This window comes from Rissa tridactyla, chromosome 1 (assembly GCF_028500815.1).
Source record: "Rissa tridactyla isolate bRisTri1 chromosome 1, bRisTri1.patW.cur.20221130, whole genome shotgun sequence".
Classification (NCBI taxonomy): domain Eukaryota; kingdom Metazoa; phylum Chordata; class Aves; order Charadriiformes; family Laridae; genus Rissa; species Rissa tridactyla.
The window spans coordinates 208,626,000-208,641,502 of record NC_071466.1 but is presented as its reverse complement, the minus strand read 5'-3'; the positions used below and the strand labels follow the sequence as shown (position 1 = coordinate 208,641,502).

General features: G+C 38.5%; 1 protein-coding gene across 1 annotated transcript in view; it reads left to right on the top strand.

Moving 5' to 3' along the window:
- The window catches only part of PCLO (piccolo presynaptic cytomatrix protein), a 367,476-nt gene that overhangs the window by 272,887 nt on the left and 79,086 nt on the right, over nucleotides 1-15,503 (top strand). The window contains 3 exon segments of the mRNA XM_054219098.1: nucleotides 7,712-7,820; nucleotides 8,423-8,490; nucleotides 11,501-11,712. Of these exon segments, the coding sequence (XP_054075073.1) occupies nucleotides 7,712-7,820; nucleotides 8,423-8,490; nucleotides 11,501-11,712 (389 nt within the window).

Here is a 15,503-nt window from a genome sequence, read left to right as displayed (position 1 = left end):
CCATAACGTAATTTGGTGTTTTGTCAGACTGCAAGTTGTTGTTGTTTCTCCTTGTTCTGAGTGGACATTTAACTTTTATAGCACTTTCTGGGATTTCAAAGTAATGTTTCTGAATTTTAAGTCTTTTATGAAATAGAGAGACACTAACATTCACATCCTACTGATTGAAGCTGCTAACCTAGAGACTCCAATTTTCTTTTCCTCTGTGAGCATTGGACCAGTGAAAAAAATGCAACTCAGACAGACATGTGTATTTTGCGTAAGAATAAACAATACAAACTATGGAGAAGCAGAGAATAAACCCCAGCAATCTGTGTGTATAACTATGGAGTAACCAAAACCAGAGGCTCTATTCTAATATTGTAATGTCTGGATTTTTTACATTCCAGTAGGAGAGCATCTCTGACACTCTAAAAAATGGAAAACTAATAGTTTTTATACATGTGATCTGATTTTGTGGAAGTAATTAAAAACTCTTAGTGACACAGAATACAACAGTTTTACCACTTCTCAGGCGCCTTGGGTATACTGAATAGGAGACTCTGCAGTATAACAGTGTATGCAAAGTGACTAAGATTCGTTTTATAATAGTGTACATTGTTTTACAGATGGGAATAAAATTCACGAGATGTTCAGTGGCTCAGTTTAGTATTTCTGTATTTGAAGCAGTTATGTTGGGACTCATATTCAGAGAACTATAATCCTTTGATGATTTTCAGATTCCTTTCAGTTTCAACTTTAATTAAGCAGACAGCTCATGTCTTAAAGATGAATCTGAAGAGGACAGAAAACGTGGAAAATAATGGAAGATTGGTGGAAAATTAGATATATATTGTGTCTTCCAGCTGACAGTCAGAAACTCCAATACAAAGATCTATTCTGTCTGCGTTTTTTATAATTTTATTATGCTTTTTTATCAATAGGAATATTATATATACAACCACATTTGGTTGAACAGTACAGTTTTATCACCCAGGTGGTAGACTGAAGGATGCATTTATTAAGAACAGCCACCCAACCAGAGTAGGAGCTCTTCAAATATATATTTTTTTTATATATATATCCTTGCAAAGAAATATTTCTGCCCTTCATCACTATTAAGGAAGCAGACAAAAAAAAATTATACAAGAATGTCTGGGATAGAAGTGAGAACAGATGACATAGCCTTTCCAAATCCAGGCCATGCCCAACCCGCAAAGACACTTTAGTTATTTTTTGCTGTTTCCCCTTCTTTCAGTTGCTTTTTCATACCATATAGTCAGCTTCTCTCTCATGGTTGCAGGATAAAGGAACAAACCCCTCCCCAACCAGCTCTATAGGAAGACATGGGATCTAAAAACCTGATAAATGCATAGTTCCATGGAGTAAATGAAAATAACAATGTTCAAGATCTTAATGCAAAGCCAAGGACTCACCAGTTACAGAGAAGGAAGCTAGAAGTAGCTCTTCTGGGTCTAAGATTAGATATTCTGAAGCATCAGCATAGGGTATTTGCAACTTTGCTGTGTTGTTTCTGTGAATAAATAACTCATTTACGTTTTCAAGTCTAACAGCTTCCCTGGTATGACATTCACTTCAGAGAAACAGTAGTCATTTATATGGTTTTCTCCTGCAGTATGTATTTCTCCTGGAAACTCTTCTGAATATGAAAACACAAATTATAAATAGCCCAAGGTTGTGGCTCTATATCACTCCTAGTACTGGCATTTGACGGAAGCTGTAATTTCCATAAAATTTCTGAAATCTGTGTCGCTCTTGAAGAACACAAATACAGAGCAAAGTTAGGTCTGAAGCTTTTTTTGTACAGCCAGTATGTAATAATATGATTTTTTTAAAGATCATTTGCATCAGTGTTTTGCATTATTGCAAGTCAGGAGTAAAACTAATGAAATTCCTCAAATTAGTGTAAATAGAAAGAGAACTAGTGTCTCCGTCCATGGCAGGGAGTGTTCACAGTACCAGTCCTTGAACAACATCTCCTTAAGCCATTGTCCATGAACACGGGTTGTATATGCACTAAAGAGATCCGGTCCTGAAATGCTTGTAGGTTAATATGTTTGATGTAACTATGATATCGTCTAATCTTCACTGTTAATCATTAAAAGCAACAATTTTACTGCCAAGGGTTATGTATCACCATAGCATAGCAAATTCAGTGGTAGAAAATACTTTGAAAATTAAGGGTATTTAGTTATTTGTTGGATCAAGACCATGATTGGTAGTATTTTTTGATCACTCTGTAGGTCAGTCTTAGATATCTTTTCTTTATCATAAATCCTAAAAGAGGCAACAATACAATGATTCACTTTATCGGCTCTCAGATCTTTCTTACAGTTTAGTTTTAAATAGGATGACAGCTGATTAGTTTAATTAATCATTACTTAATGAGAGCAGAGTCTACCCAAAGGAGCTACATCAAAGTACCTGTGCCAAAAAGTAGGACAACGAAGAACAATTGGTTTTGTTTAAATTTCTCTTAAATACAGTGATCCATGATACAGCATGTAATTATATCTAACTTTTAAAATTGAATGTAAACCAAGATTTTAAAAGAGACTATGAGATTTACACACACACAGATTTCAACAGTATCCACGGAACCAATTTCGGATCATTTGATATTGCAGACTTTTTCATTGTTGCCTCTTCATGAAAAAAAACCAGATAAATAGTTTGAGTAGATACCCACTCAAGTACAGGAGTTCAAAGAGATGAGGAATAGTTCAACCTGGAGAAGCGAAGGCTCTGTGGAGACATTGTAGCAGTTTTCCAGTACCTAAAAGGGACCTACAGGAAAGATGGGGAGGGACTCTTTATCAGGGAGTGTAGCGATAGGACGAGGGGTAATGGTTTCAAACCGAAAGAGGGTAAATTTAGATTGTATATTAGGAAGAAATTCTTTACTGTGAGGGTGGCGAGGCAGTGGAACAGGTTGCCCAGGGAGGTTGTGGATGCCGCATCCCTGGAAGTGTTCAAGGCCAGGCTGGATGAGGCTTTGAGCAGCCTGGTCTAGTGGGAGTTGTCCCTGCCCATGGCAGAGGGGTTGGAACTAGATGATCTTTAAGGTCCCTTCCAACCCAAACTATTCTATGATTCTATGATTTAATTCATGGAACTGCACTCTGAATGATTTGTGGATATCATGGTGCAGATCTGATATCCATAGAGTCGGCTATTTCTGCTTTCTTTGATACATAGAGCTACAGCATATATGGATAAAATATTAGCATAGCCTATAAAGCAAAATTTAACTATTTTACACAGAATCACAAAATAGTTGAGGCTGGAAAGCACCTCTGGAGATCACCCAGTTCAATCTCCCTGTTCAAAGCAGGATCAGTGAGAGCAGGTTGCCCAGGGCTGTGTCCTGTTGGGTTTTGAACACCTCCAGGGACAGACTCCACTACCTTTCTGGACAATCTGCAATTTTGCAGTACTTGTAAACATATGGAAATATTTGAGATGAAAAAGTGCTTTATTTTATATAGGCAGTTGAACATTAGTAGTGAGCTGCATTTTGCACTTCTTGATTGAGCAGCTATAAAACATTTCACAAGACTGAAGAGGGAGCAATACCCACATAGTCCATGCTATTATGGAAGCAATTTTTTTTCTAACAGCTGATCCACTTACAATGTTTATAAATCTAAATAGTCAGCAATTAGAGGGCTTAGTTGTTTGGCATGAGCAATAAAAATTATCAGCAGAAGATTACCGGTTCAAACCATGTGGTCAGTTCAAGCAAGTTTCAGTGGACCCGCTCCTCGTATTTGGACACAGGTTTACTCAGGCTCCTGGGAAATTGTATATGGTGTTGTAAGCTTAAGTCTGGCCCTAGGTTTGAGTCCAAACTCATCTCTTTTTTCCATATTATTAGAACTTTCTACCCAAAAAATCTCTTCCCCAAAATTTCACAGATCTTCCAGGATCAACAAAGCATGCTGAATGCTCCCCAGGGACCCCAGGTAGTTATTTCAAGTACTTTTGTCCCTGGGTTGATAGAAACTACTTCTTAATAGTCCCTGACTCCCCATTGTTAAAAGCAGATTTCAAGTTTTACCAGTACTTAGCTTCCATTACACAAGCTGTCAAATGACTAGTCAAAATGTCAAAACAAGGAAAACAATTCAGCAGTTTTCAGGTTTTATTGTAATCAGTTAACAGATAATTGGCCTACTCATGCTTAAACAAAAATAATAAATGTTAACACTTTACTAGTTGCAAAAAAGAGCCTGGTCATCTTAAATAGCATTAAGCTGCACATGTTAAGTATGGCAATATAATGCAATACAATCAAACTCCACCCTCTGCTTGTTGTGATGGTTCTGGTGGAACGTGGGTCCTTCCTCACTTCTGCAGCGTAAGCACTGACCCTCCCTCCAGGAGCAAACTCTTGGTTTAAGCACTGAGAGCAGCAATGATAACAAATACAGGAGACTTCAAGTTATTTATTTGTCAGTTTTAAAGAAGATGACAATGGCTATACTGTGTCAGAGGAAAGGTACACTTAGATTTTGGTAAAATCTCTAACTGTGGCCAGTAACAGATGCATGTAGAAGAACATATGAACACAGTAAGCTTCTTTCTCTCTTTCAATACAATAGGATGGCAGCATGCTTTTTTAAGGGAAAGGATGACATTAATCTAGCTAAATGTGGATATCTCCATAGCAGTTATGAATGTATGAGGTTCCCTCTCTGTAATAATCGTTTTGTAATCAGTGGAAAATTATAAACAACTTCTGATTCCAGGTTCTAAATGTCACCATAAAGTAGATACCAAAAAGAATGAGCAAATCGTGTGTGTCAGCACACTTAGTGGAGCAGGGAGGAGGTCTCGGTGTATAAAGCCAATCTGCTGACTGTGGGAGCTGATACTGCTAAAAATAAGTTGTTGCTCACCAACAGTGCAGGATGTAGCTGTCCCAATAAAATTTAAAAAAAAATGCCAGAAGAAATTATGGATTCAATTATGAGGGCAGTTACTAGTTCTTCCTCAGTCAGCAGAGTTGTCATGGATCAATGTCAGTTTTCTCATCTTCCTGTTTGTTTTTTATCTACTAAACTGGTGATTTGAAGTATACGAAGTTTTGGAAATGTGGATAGCATGTCCTGACTACCAAAGAACAGTTATAGAATGTGACTGGGTTTTAGGCAAAAAAAATTATTATCATGTCTCATGTGACTTCTTGTTATTTCTTTTTACTCTTTTTGTTGATTAGACTCACATTCGTCCTAAAGGTTTTCTTTGTAACATTATTTTTTTTCCATCAAAAGGTATTTAGCAGTTACTCCTTAAGAAAAGGGAAATCAGCTTCTTGCCTAAAATTTTTTTCCTTACACCCCGGGGCTATCAGTCAGATCAATTAAGTAATTTTTAAATTGTTTTGATTTTAAACATTGATGAATCCACAAGGCAGCCAATAAAAAAACTATACCCCTATACTGGCAGCTTGAATGGATCTCTGTGTGACCCAAGGCTGTTGAGATTCAATTTCCTTTCAGTTTGCTGCTTTGTTCACATCTGCTTGGCCTTACTGACCGAGCGAGTGACCGTGGTGCCATTGCACTCAGTGAAACTCTCACCAGTGGAAATGAGACTTGATTTCCGAATCCCCATGCTGCAGCGGTGCTCAGCTAGGCTCTTCCTCCTGGTCTTCTAAATTAAAGCAAGTTGTTGATGATAGCCTTACTGCTCCCCTGGCAAATTTTCTTCTGAAGCCATGCAAGCAGAATGTGATAAACCTAGGACAGTAGCTGGATGCATTTTGTCAACAAAGCTCTTTTTTTGAACAAAAGGATGTTAACCACTTTCTCAAATATCTAAAACTTTCCAGTTTTATTCTTGTTCATTACCAATACATAGAAGAGGTGGCTTGGCTTGGCTTGCTCAAGAGGTTCGTGCTGTCCTACTCAACATCCTATGCCACGATAACATTATGAGGGCACACACTGACAAGAAAACAAAAATAACGCTGGTTCCTTCCTTCCTAGAAGCCTTCTCAAGACAGAGTGCATGCTGCTATATTTTGTATGTAAGAAAATCAGGGGGAGCTACATTTATTCATAATTACTGCTGCTTTATTCCAGAGGAACTGAGCTTAAAACCAGATCTGCTCTAACAAGCAAAAGCAAGATCATGCTTTTGAATGATGGCTGGTAAATGAAAGGGGCTAAATCTTAGGAAAAGACAAATCTATTCTGGCACTAAGCAGCTGGTTTTACTGCCTTCTGAGCATCACTTTTTAGTCATTCTGCACAGTCTGTATTTCTGTAAACTGCTGCAAACAAAATTATACATTGTTACTGAGAAACGTTATAAGCAATTCTGATATTTCAAATCCTAATTAATGGAATCCTATGGAGATTTTTGTAATATAAAGTTATAGACTTTTTTTCCCATATCCTTTCATTGTCAAATAATTTCATCTGCGTTATTCCATGCTTGTTTTCCTATGAGTTTATCTCCACATTTCACTTCATTGTTTTTCCCATTTGTTATATGCAACAGCACAGGATTTTCAAATAAATATATGACCCAGGTGAAGACTTGGTTTTGTCTGTGTAAGTTGTAGCAAGCTAAGTGTTTGTGGTTTTCCTTGCTGTGTGGATGATGTGGTTTTCAGATGTTTTGTAATACATTGCTTTTAGTGAAATATTAAGAATTCAGTATCTTGTCCCATTAAGCATTTTTTTCCTCTAGAGCCTGAGGCTTGGATTTTGACATTTGTACATTAGTGAGAAGTTAATCTCTTTGGAGTCACCTTTATGACTAACTAGTTCAAAATATGAATGCAGCTCTCAGAACCCGAGTTTTAAGTCCCAGATATGAATTTACAGTTTGTTTTTTATAAGCATTATACCTCACCAAAAGATTTCTCATCTTATCAGAATACGCCTCACATGATTTATACAGGGATTGACTCTGCAAATACTGAGCATAAAACTTCCGTATAGCGATACCTTGCTCCATACCAAGTCTGCTGGCTCAGTCCTGGGATGCTTGGAAGACCCAACAGATTAGTTCAGTATACAGTATTTTTCAGCCTGTTTATCGTAAGTCTGTTTGTGCCTTCCACAATGAATTATGTTCAGCTGTTTTGTCACTTCTTCATAAGAAAAGATATGGAAGAAAAATTTACACATGAATATCTGAAATATGGAGGTATTTTTTTCATTTAAAATCAGTTTGGCCAACTGCCTTCATCTTGTTGTATTTTCTTAAGTGATGAAGTAGAGAAAATGTATTTGAATTACCAAATCACATTCACAAATTTAGTCCCACAGGCTAAAGGCTCAGCTTCATAACAGCAATGTGCCACTGTAGTGAACAGTTATCTTCCAAGACCATGGCTGGCCAGGAAATGTTTGATGTAGAAAATGTTTTGATTTCTTGCCGTGTTGGTAGGTTTGCATGGTTTTGATATTGCAAAAGTTTTTCAATATCATGCAACATGGACTGTGGAGAGTGCATGTACAGTTTGAATCAGAAAGGAATTAATGTCCTGACTTGTTTCAATAGGTAAGTTATAGCTGATGGAACAATAACACTCAACGCTCTAATGTGTGTGAAGTGAAAGGGCTTTGCTAATGTGTTGTGTCATTTAAACAACATTCACTGAATGTCACATCAAATCTTCTTGTCAAAGCAGTCTATCTGATGCCCTTGTCAAAATCTGAGCACTTGACCTCATGCTGTTTTGCCTTCTTAGGAATGCAGGTGCTGGAATGGAACGGCATCCCCTTGACTGGGAAAACTTATGAAGAAGTCCAGAGCATTATTATTCAACAGAGTGGGGAAGCAGAAATATGTGTAAGACTGTGAGTTTTTCCCCATCTTTCTGTTTCCATTTTTTTTGGCTTTTCATGGCTTTTTTTTTTTTTTTTAATTTACAGTTGTTAAGGTGGAACCTTTGTTAGCACAAAGCATCAATGTAATAATTAGCAAGAGTTCGCTGTGAGAGTGGGAGGTCTGTTTGTTCTTTTTTTCTTTCTAAAGTCATAAGGAAAGATAAGAGGAGGCAGAAGTTATTAATTATGCTTTTATAAACACTGATATCTCCATTGTTAGGCCACAATCTCCTCTCATTGGCACACATACAATTCACTGAATTTACTGGGGTTAGAAAAAGATAATTTAGCACTAACTTGACTTTTACTGAAAACTGTATCCTTTAGATGAAAGCCATGTAAGCATCATGAGAAATGTATAAACTTGCATTAAATCCATTAAAGATTTCACCTTAAAAGAACCTTTTCTTCTCAGCTCTTTGACAGCATTGCAAATATGTATCAGCTAAGAAGGGGCCATGCTTGGGAGCTGCTTTCTGTCATGAACCACTATTCATTTATCTACTTAATACAATACTGAGGGTATGAAGAAAGAGTTTCTTTTGTCTCAGGCTTCTTGTTGCTTTCTCTAGGGACCTGAACATGCTCTCGGACTCTGAGAATCCCCAGCACCTGGAGCTGCATGAGCCAGTAAAGGCAGGTGAGCGACAAGCTATTGCTTTGATATTATGGGACTGGGTAGCAGCTGAAAATTGGATATAAATAAGGATAGTGTCATTGTAAGTTCAGGTGCTACATCCCAAATCTTGCCATGGGCAGAAAGGGAACCACACCTTATATACAAAGCCAAGCATTTATTGTTTGTTATTATTATTAGCCCAGTTCATAGAATCAGAGAATCATCATAGAAGCATAGAATCATAGGATCATTTAGGTTGGAAAAGACCATGAAAAGATCATCAAGTCCAACCATTAACCTAGTGCTGCCAAGTTGCCTTTAAACCATGTCCCTCAGCACCACATCTACAGGTAGTTCAATCCATACTGACACAGTCTACACTAATTAATACAAAGAAAATCTCAGTAACAGTACTGCAGCTAACATTCGTCATCCAGGGAAAACCTCCTGCTAGCTCCCCTTCAACTATACAGGCCACAGAAAACGGTGGCATAATGGTCCCCCTCCGGCAGCAGCTTCTCCGGGCCCTGCTGGCAGAGCTTTCACTCTGGGGCCATTGCAGCAAGTCAACGGTGTCCCTGGAGGAGTGTGATCTTTGTGGTAAGAGTTTTTGACTCCTCCTTGCTGGGAGGTGAATGATGTTGACAGTTCCTTCCTCTCGCTTCAAGATCTTCTTGGGGCCTTTTTTATCTGTTTTCTAGCATGCCTCATTCTTTCCTCACCAGTCAGCAGCTCTGCATTGCCTATGACTTGACTGGATATCATACACTTTACCTGTGACAGATTCTTGTTCTTTGTTCCTTCTGGCCCCCCTAAAATTGATTTCACCCCGCTCCTGAGTTTGCATTAGCGTCAGTTACTGACCGGTGAGCTGCTGGTAGCCCTGGGGCCTCAGCTGCCGTCCTGTGCCCAAACCTTGCAGCACTCTGCTGTCACCCCAGGCCTGTGCCCCTGTAAACTGCATCACTAGTCTGGAGTCAGAAATACTTCAATCTACACAGTGCAATTACTGTTGTGCCTTTATACATCAAAATCATTAAGAATGGACATTAAACTGCGCAATTATACAAGGTGAAGCATAACTCAAGTTAAGTTCATACCATATGGTTGTTAGACAATTGCTGTTGCAGCCACACAAGCTAAAACAAAGCTCCTAGCAAACTGCAGCAAGTCCAAATAAAATACAAGTCCTAAGGCATATGTTAGCTTAAAGCAAGGCTTGTGGCCTGTTAATAGTGATGAAAATACAGCATTTACTAGGATACAGGGCTGCAATAGAAAGTGTGTGAAGTTTTGTAATGTGACTTCTAAAATGGCAGTGCTTTTGGGGGGATTCCCTGCTGTTCAATCAGTAACATGACTGCAGGCTTTTTACACTGAAAGGGTTATTAAGCATTGGAACAGTCTGCCCAGGAAAGTGGTTGAGGCACCATCCCTGGAGGTATTTAAAAGGTGGGTAGACATAATGCTTAGAGATATATGGTTTAGTGATGGTTTTTGTCAGAGTTAGGTTGATGGTTGGACTAGATAATCTGAAAGGTCCCTTCCAACCGAGGCAATTCTATGATTCTATGATAGTATAACTTTGAACCAATGTCCACAACCTTACTAGTAATGCAGCCCTTCAGCAAGTTCAGTGCAGATTAAAAGAATGTTTCACTCATCATCTCCTGAGTCCATTCTGAGTTCTGTGGCTTCATTGCTGCTCTTTTATCAATCAGTACATGCTACGGGATTAAATCCTCCATTTTCTGACCATGCAATTCTTCCAATCTATTAATATACTTACCATCAAACTACCTTTTGTTGAAAGTGGATGTTATTGATATTAATTGAAAGAGAACACTGAGTCTGACAGAGCTTTGAGGCAGAGCTACTCACAATTTCTTTCTTAGTGAGCAGATCAAAAACACCAAGGGCAGGACACTGAAATTGGGTTTTAAAAGGACAGAAGCTAGAATAAACAATATTTTTTATTAATGGAGAAAATTCAAAATGAGGAAAAAAACAGAAATAAAAGTGAATTGCCTCATTCTTGCATGCATGTTTCCTCCTAGTCTAGCAATCTTCTAGTGGTTTCTGAGTTGGAACAACTCTGCAGTCCCTTCTGGCCACCAAGCCAAGTCTTTCTTGCCATCACCTCTGAAGTTTTGCAGGCTGCTTCTGCTTTGGAAAGAAACAATCTCCATTCCCTCTAGAAAGAAAAGTCAAATACAGCCTAGCAGGCAGGATAAGGCTAATGTATTGCTTTAAACCTCTCAAACTTCTGAGAACCTGGGAAGCAAGCTGAGCCTACTATCATTGTAACTCTACTCACTTTAAGGCACATATGAAACTTACTTGACCCCGTTTCTCTGTTAAATGGAGATTGCTGTCTACAAAGGGTAAATTCCCACTCGTTCCCAGGCAGCAGGGAGGGCAATCAGACTCCTATCACAGATGCCTCACATCAGTGTGTGTAATAAGGAAAGATAAATCAGGGCTTTTACTCTTCATTTGTTTTAATTTTATTCTGCTTGGATTAATTTGCAATGCTGAAGTTTTGAGCCTTTGTTATTTTTGTATGAATTATCTCAGGAGCAGAATTCAGTTTTATTGAATGTCCAGTTTAAAAAGAAAAAAAAGAGTTGAGATTAAAGCTTGTTACAAAAAAGTTCTGGTACTTGGTGAAACTGGACCAGTTCCAAACAGTGAAAGTTAGCGCAGGCCAGCCTTTAAAACTGTAATTTGCTCTGGTGTGATTCAGCAGGATCAGCAAGGCCTATTTTTCTTCAGCTAGACAATAACCTTCTCAGAAAGCTTGTGAGATGAGTAACACTGTTTGATCGAGTGTTGAGTAGAAAGATTGTAACTGGGATGTTGAAGTTGGGGGAAAACGTCTATTTTTTATAGGTTGCTTTTTGCATCTTCAAAGTATATAAGCAGATGGTATGAAAAGTTGTAAAGATCATTACCCAATCCCTGGACTATGGTAAAATGGGTTTGAATGTGCTAGCGGTTATCAATACAAAGGTCTCTTACTTTAATCCAGTAGATAAAGCGAAATCCCCAGGGGTTGATCCCAAGCAGCTGGCTGCAGAGCTCCAAAAGGTTTCTCTGCAGCAGTCACCGCTAGTCACTTCCTCAGGAGTGGAAAAGGGATCTCACGTTCATTCTGGAACCACTTCTGCTGCCTCCAGTGCGGTTCCCAGCCCTGGTCAGCCTGGTTCTCCCTCAGTGAGCAAGAAGCGGCACAGCAGCAAGGTAAGAAACTTCTCAGTTATGCGGCAATAACATTTTGATGACAAGAAGAAACTGCCTATTTATCTTCTTTAGTGCAGAAAGAAATCACAACACATATTGATGAATTCATCTCCATGACAGTGATAAGTACTACTGTTAAAATACAGAAGGAAAGGACATTATGCAATTTATCCAAGGTCATAAAAGATTGGGTCCTCTCTGAAAATAGATTTCTTAATATTATTGTTTTTAAACAAAATAATTGCCCTTTTCATTCTGTGTTGCTGTTGAATTTTAAGTGCATCCTTGGTGAGACACCTGGCATGATGGTGAGGTACAAGTTCCACAGAAGAAGCTGATATCACTAAGACCATAATTTCCCTCTCTGTACTAAGCTACTGTTGGAATTGTTACAAGCTATGAATAATCATAGCAAAATTAAGCATTTCTCTGAAAGCCAGGAAAGAATGAAAAGTATATTTACCATCAAAAGGTGTTTTGTTACTCGCTAATTCCCGTGAACTTGTTAAGCATAATTTCTCCTTTTCTTTGCCGCATCCTGTCCATTTCTCAGCTGAGCTTCTTCCTCCTTGTGCACCCACCTGCTCACGTGGAAAAGGCAGAGTGGGAATTTAATAGCATTTTTTTCACAGTTGAAACTGGAAACTAGATCATAAAGTCACCTGTCACATGTTTGCATTTTGTGTCAAAAAAAGTTAACACCTGAAGTGAAAATCAGTCCTGCTCAGACTGTATTTGCTTAAGCAATTTGCAAGACCCCTAAAGCTGATCACTGTCCTGGTTTACTGTTGGAAGCAAAGCTTCACATTGCCAACAAGATGCTTTCTAGATATTTATTTCTCTGTGTCTTTTTTCCTTCTTGGGACTGTCCGGTTCCTGCTGCCTTATTGTTGTGCTTGTATTTTTGTGCTGTTGAAGCTATGACTGTGATTTGAACTACAAACAAAAACCAGCTAACGGTGCCTGCTCATTTCATAAAGCTCGTAGATATGCTTATATAACTTTCATGTGAGAGGAAACACAAAAATCTCTTTCATCCAGCCGTTTGGCAAAAACTGTAAATATATTTATTACTTATTTAGTTTTGGATAGTAATTCTGTCTTGCCACAACTCCCATAGATGTTTTATGAACTAATTCAGGTCTGTGGTGAACAAGTTAAATCCCTGTGCTGAGATTTACTGCACCCAACTTCAGGGATCTGTCAGGATTGCCTAAATGACAGGTGAACCGTTGGTTTCGTTACACCTTACTCTGGATATTGTATACATCTACATATGAGCTAGTTTGCCATGTGCTTTATGTTTACCAGTGAGAATAATGCACTTCTGAAGTACAGTTCACGAGAGTGGGTGAAACCTGCCACTGAGGTGCATGCACTGGACGGAAAGGAGAGGGCAGGGCTCTTAGTGCAGGTGTCACTATCTACACTGAACCCCCTTTCATTTGGTTCATTTCACGCTCCTAAATTCACCGCACAGTGTATGGAGATCCATAAATCCTTGATGTGCCGTGTATGCTGGAGAGGTGCCTCTCTCTCTCCACGTGAGAAGACTGGGTTCCCAGCTTTGGCACTGCAGCAGGTCACCTAAAGTTAGAGGCATAAATTTCATTTCCTGCTTCACAGAGGATTTAGTAATCTTCTATGAAAATTCAGCTGGAGGCTTATAAAGATGAAACAAAAAAACTATTAAAACTAATGCCTTTATGTAGGGGATGGAAAAGTCAAAACTAATCAGGTAAATATTTAAAATATTCTTTGCTTATTTCTGAAAATCACATTGAGAGGCATTCCTTTTGTAACAACCATAGCTCTTGTTGACTTGTATAGTTTCTGCTCATTGACTTCAGGCCAAGTTTATAATGGTGTTGAGCTCTTTCAGAAGAGAAAACCACCGCTCATCCTTTCTGGAACAGCTCTCTGCCTTGGGCTGACAGCATTTCTAGGCAGGCTGCAGCCTTGCCAAAGTATCATGACAGGCTAAATAACCAAACTGCCTAGATCTTGTTTTCGTTACTGTTCTTACTTTTAGCAAGTGAAATCTTTTTTTTTTTTTTTTTAAGCTTTTTGTATAGGATATACACTCCAGAAATGTTGTAGGAGTCTTTTTGATATTCTGCAGTGCCGATTCTCTCATATTTCATATTTAATGCTTTGTCCCAGTAGTACAAAGAGTGATAGTGCACAGCATCAGAGCCTGGCGTTAACAAGAGTTTCACATCATGGTAATGACAACCTTCTCCAGCAGGTGTGATGGCATTACGAAGCTCCAGCTCTTACACAGGGTGTAGGGAGTGTCTAAAGAAATTAGAATAACCATTGCAGGAGAGATTTAACCTTTGGGAGCCTCCTGCTGACTATATTCTGTGCAGACCTGTTTCTTTTGTAATGTAAATGCATGATCATTCCACGGTGCAGATTACATCCAGGATATAAATGCCCTATAGAAACACTTAATTGTCTTTGTACCTTGAAGAATGGATTGTTTTTCTAAATCCTCGGATTCTTTGGCTCCTAGAGAAGTCATCAGTGAAATTGCTATTCCTTCTTTTCAAATTAATCCTCACTGAAGCCCTGATAAAGAAAGATCCTTATTTGCATCTCTGCCTTTCAGTCCAGATCCAGTTTCAAAGTTGGCCCAGCTCTGAGCTGGGGGTTGGACCACGTGACCTTGAGAGGTCTCTTTCAGCCTATATTATTCATGTTTCTTTTAAATATTTGAGTAGGTCTTCATGGTCAGTTTTAAATCAGCTGACATCAGAGAGAAAACAAAATATGTAACATGCTGAATCACAGCCTTGTAAATGAATACTGGGATTTAACAATGACATCAAAACATAAAAATGCACATTTTTTTTTACAGACAGGTAGATGAAAGCAAAGTAACTGCACAGCTAAAGGGAACACCACTTTAACAGCTTTTGGAAGTCCCCACACAAATTTGGCATGCCCATTCCCTCTTCTCTTAACTCCTTCTACAGTATCCATACTAATACATTCTGTATTACCTGATATTTGGAGTGAACAAGCTCGTTTTTTTGCTATTTGAACTTCTGAAAAATTAGAGCATTTAGACTATGTGGCAGTGGTTTTGTAGCCTCAGCACAGCTAACTCCATGTTATTCTGTAGCACTGTCAGTATTGTCAGTGCTGCTATAGACTGAAGTCAGAACTATTAAAGTGTAATAAAATCAATTTTAGACATAAAGTATGAGAAATGTAAGCCATATTTTGAAACTTTGCATAATGCTCAGGGAGGTGTCTGTCTTTGCCAAAAGGAGTGAAATTCTCTCTTTGAATATTCTTTCAGGGACCAAACAAATTTTAGGAGTAATTTGCTATCAATCTAAAGTGTCATTTAAGATTCAGAACATTTTATAAACTATCGATGACCTGTTTTAGCTGTTAGAGGGATTACGCTTCTTTAAAAGCTTTGTAAGGTACCAAGAAAATCTGATTTTAAAAATTTCCGTGAGAATTATTTTTGAGAGGCACATGCATTTCCAGAAAAATCAATGTTGGGGTTTTTTTCTGAAAAAGTTAGTGTTCATAAAGAGACAAATCTAGAAGTCAAGGTAAAGCACGTAAACCCGACAAAAATAAGGCAACACAAGACAGTGAGTGTAACTATGTAACAGGCAGGTTTGGGCTGCTTTTCTCCCTTGTTTTCTGTTGCACTTGTGTTTGGCTGGGATTTTTCTGGTTAGTTCTGGTCTGCAGATCTGAGTGATTGAGGGGATGTCTCTTCATCTCAAACCTGAAAAGGGCAGGGCAGCACCTTTAACTTCACG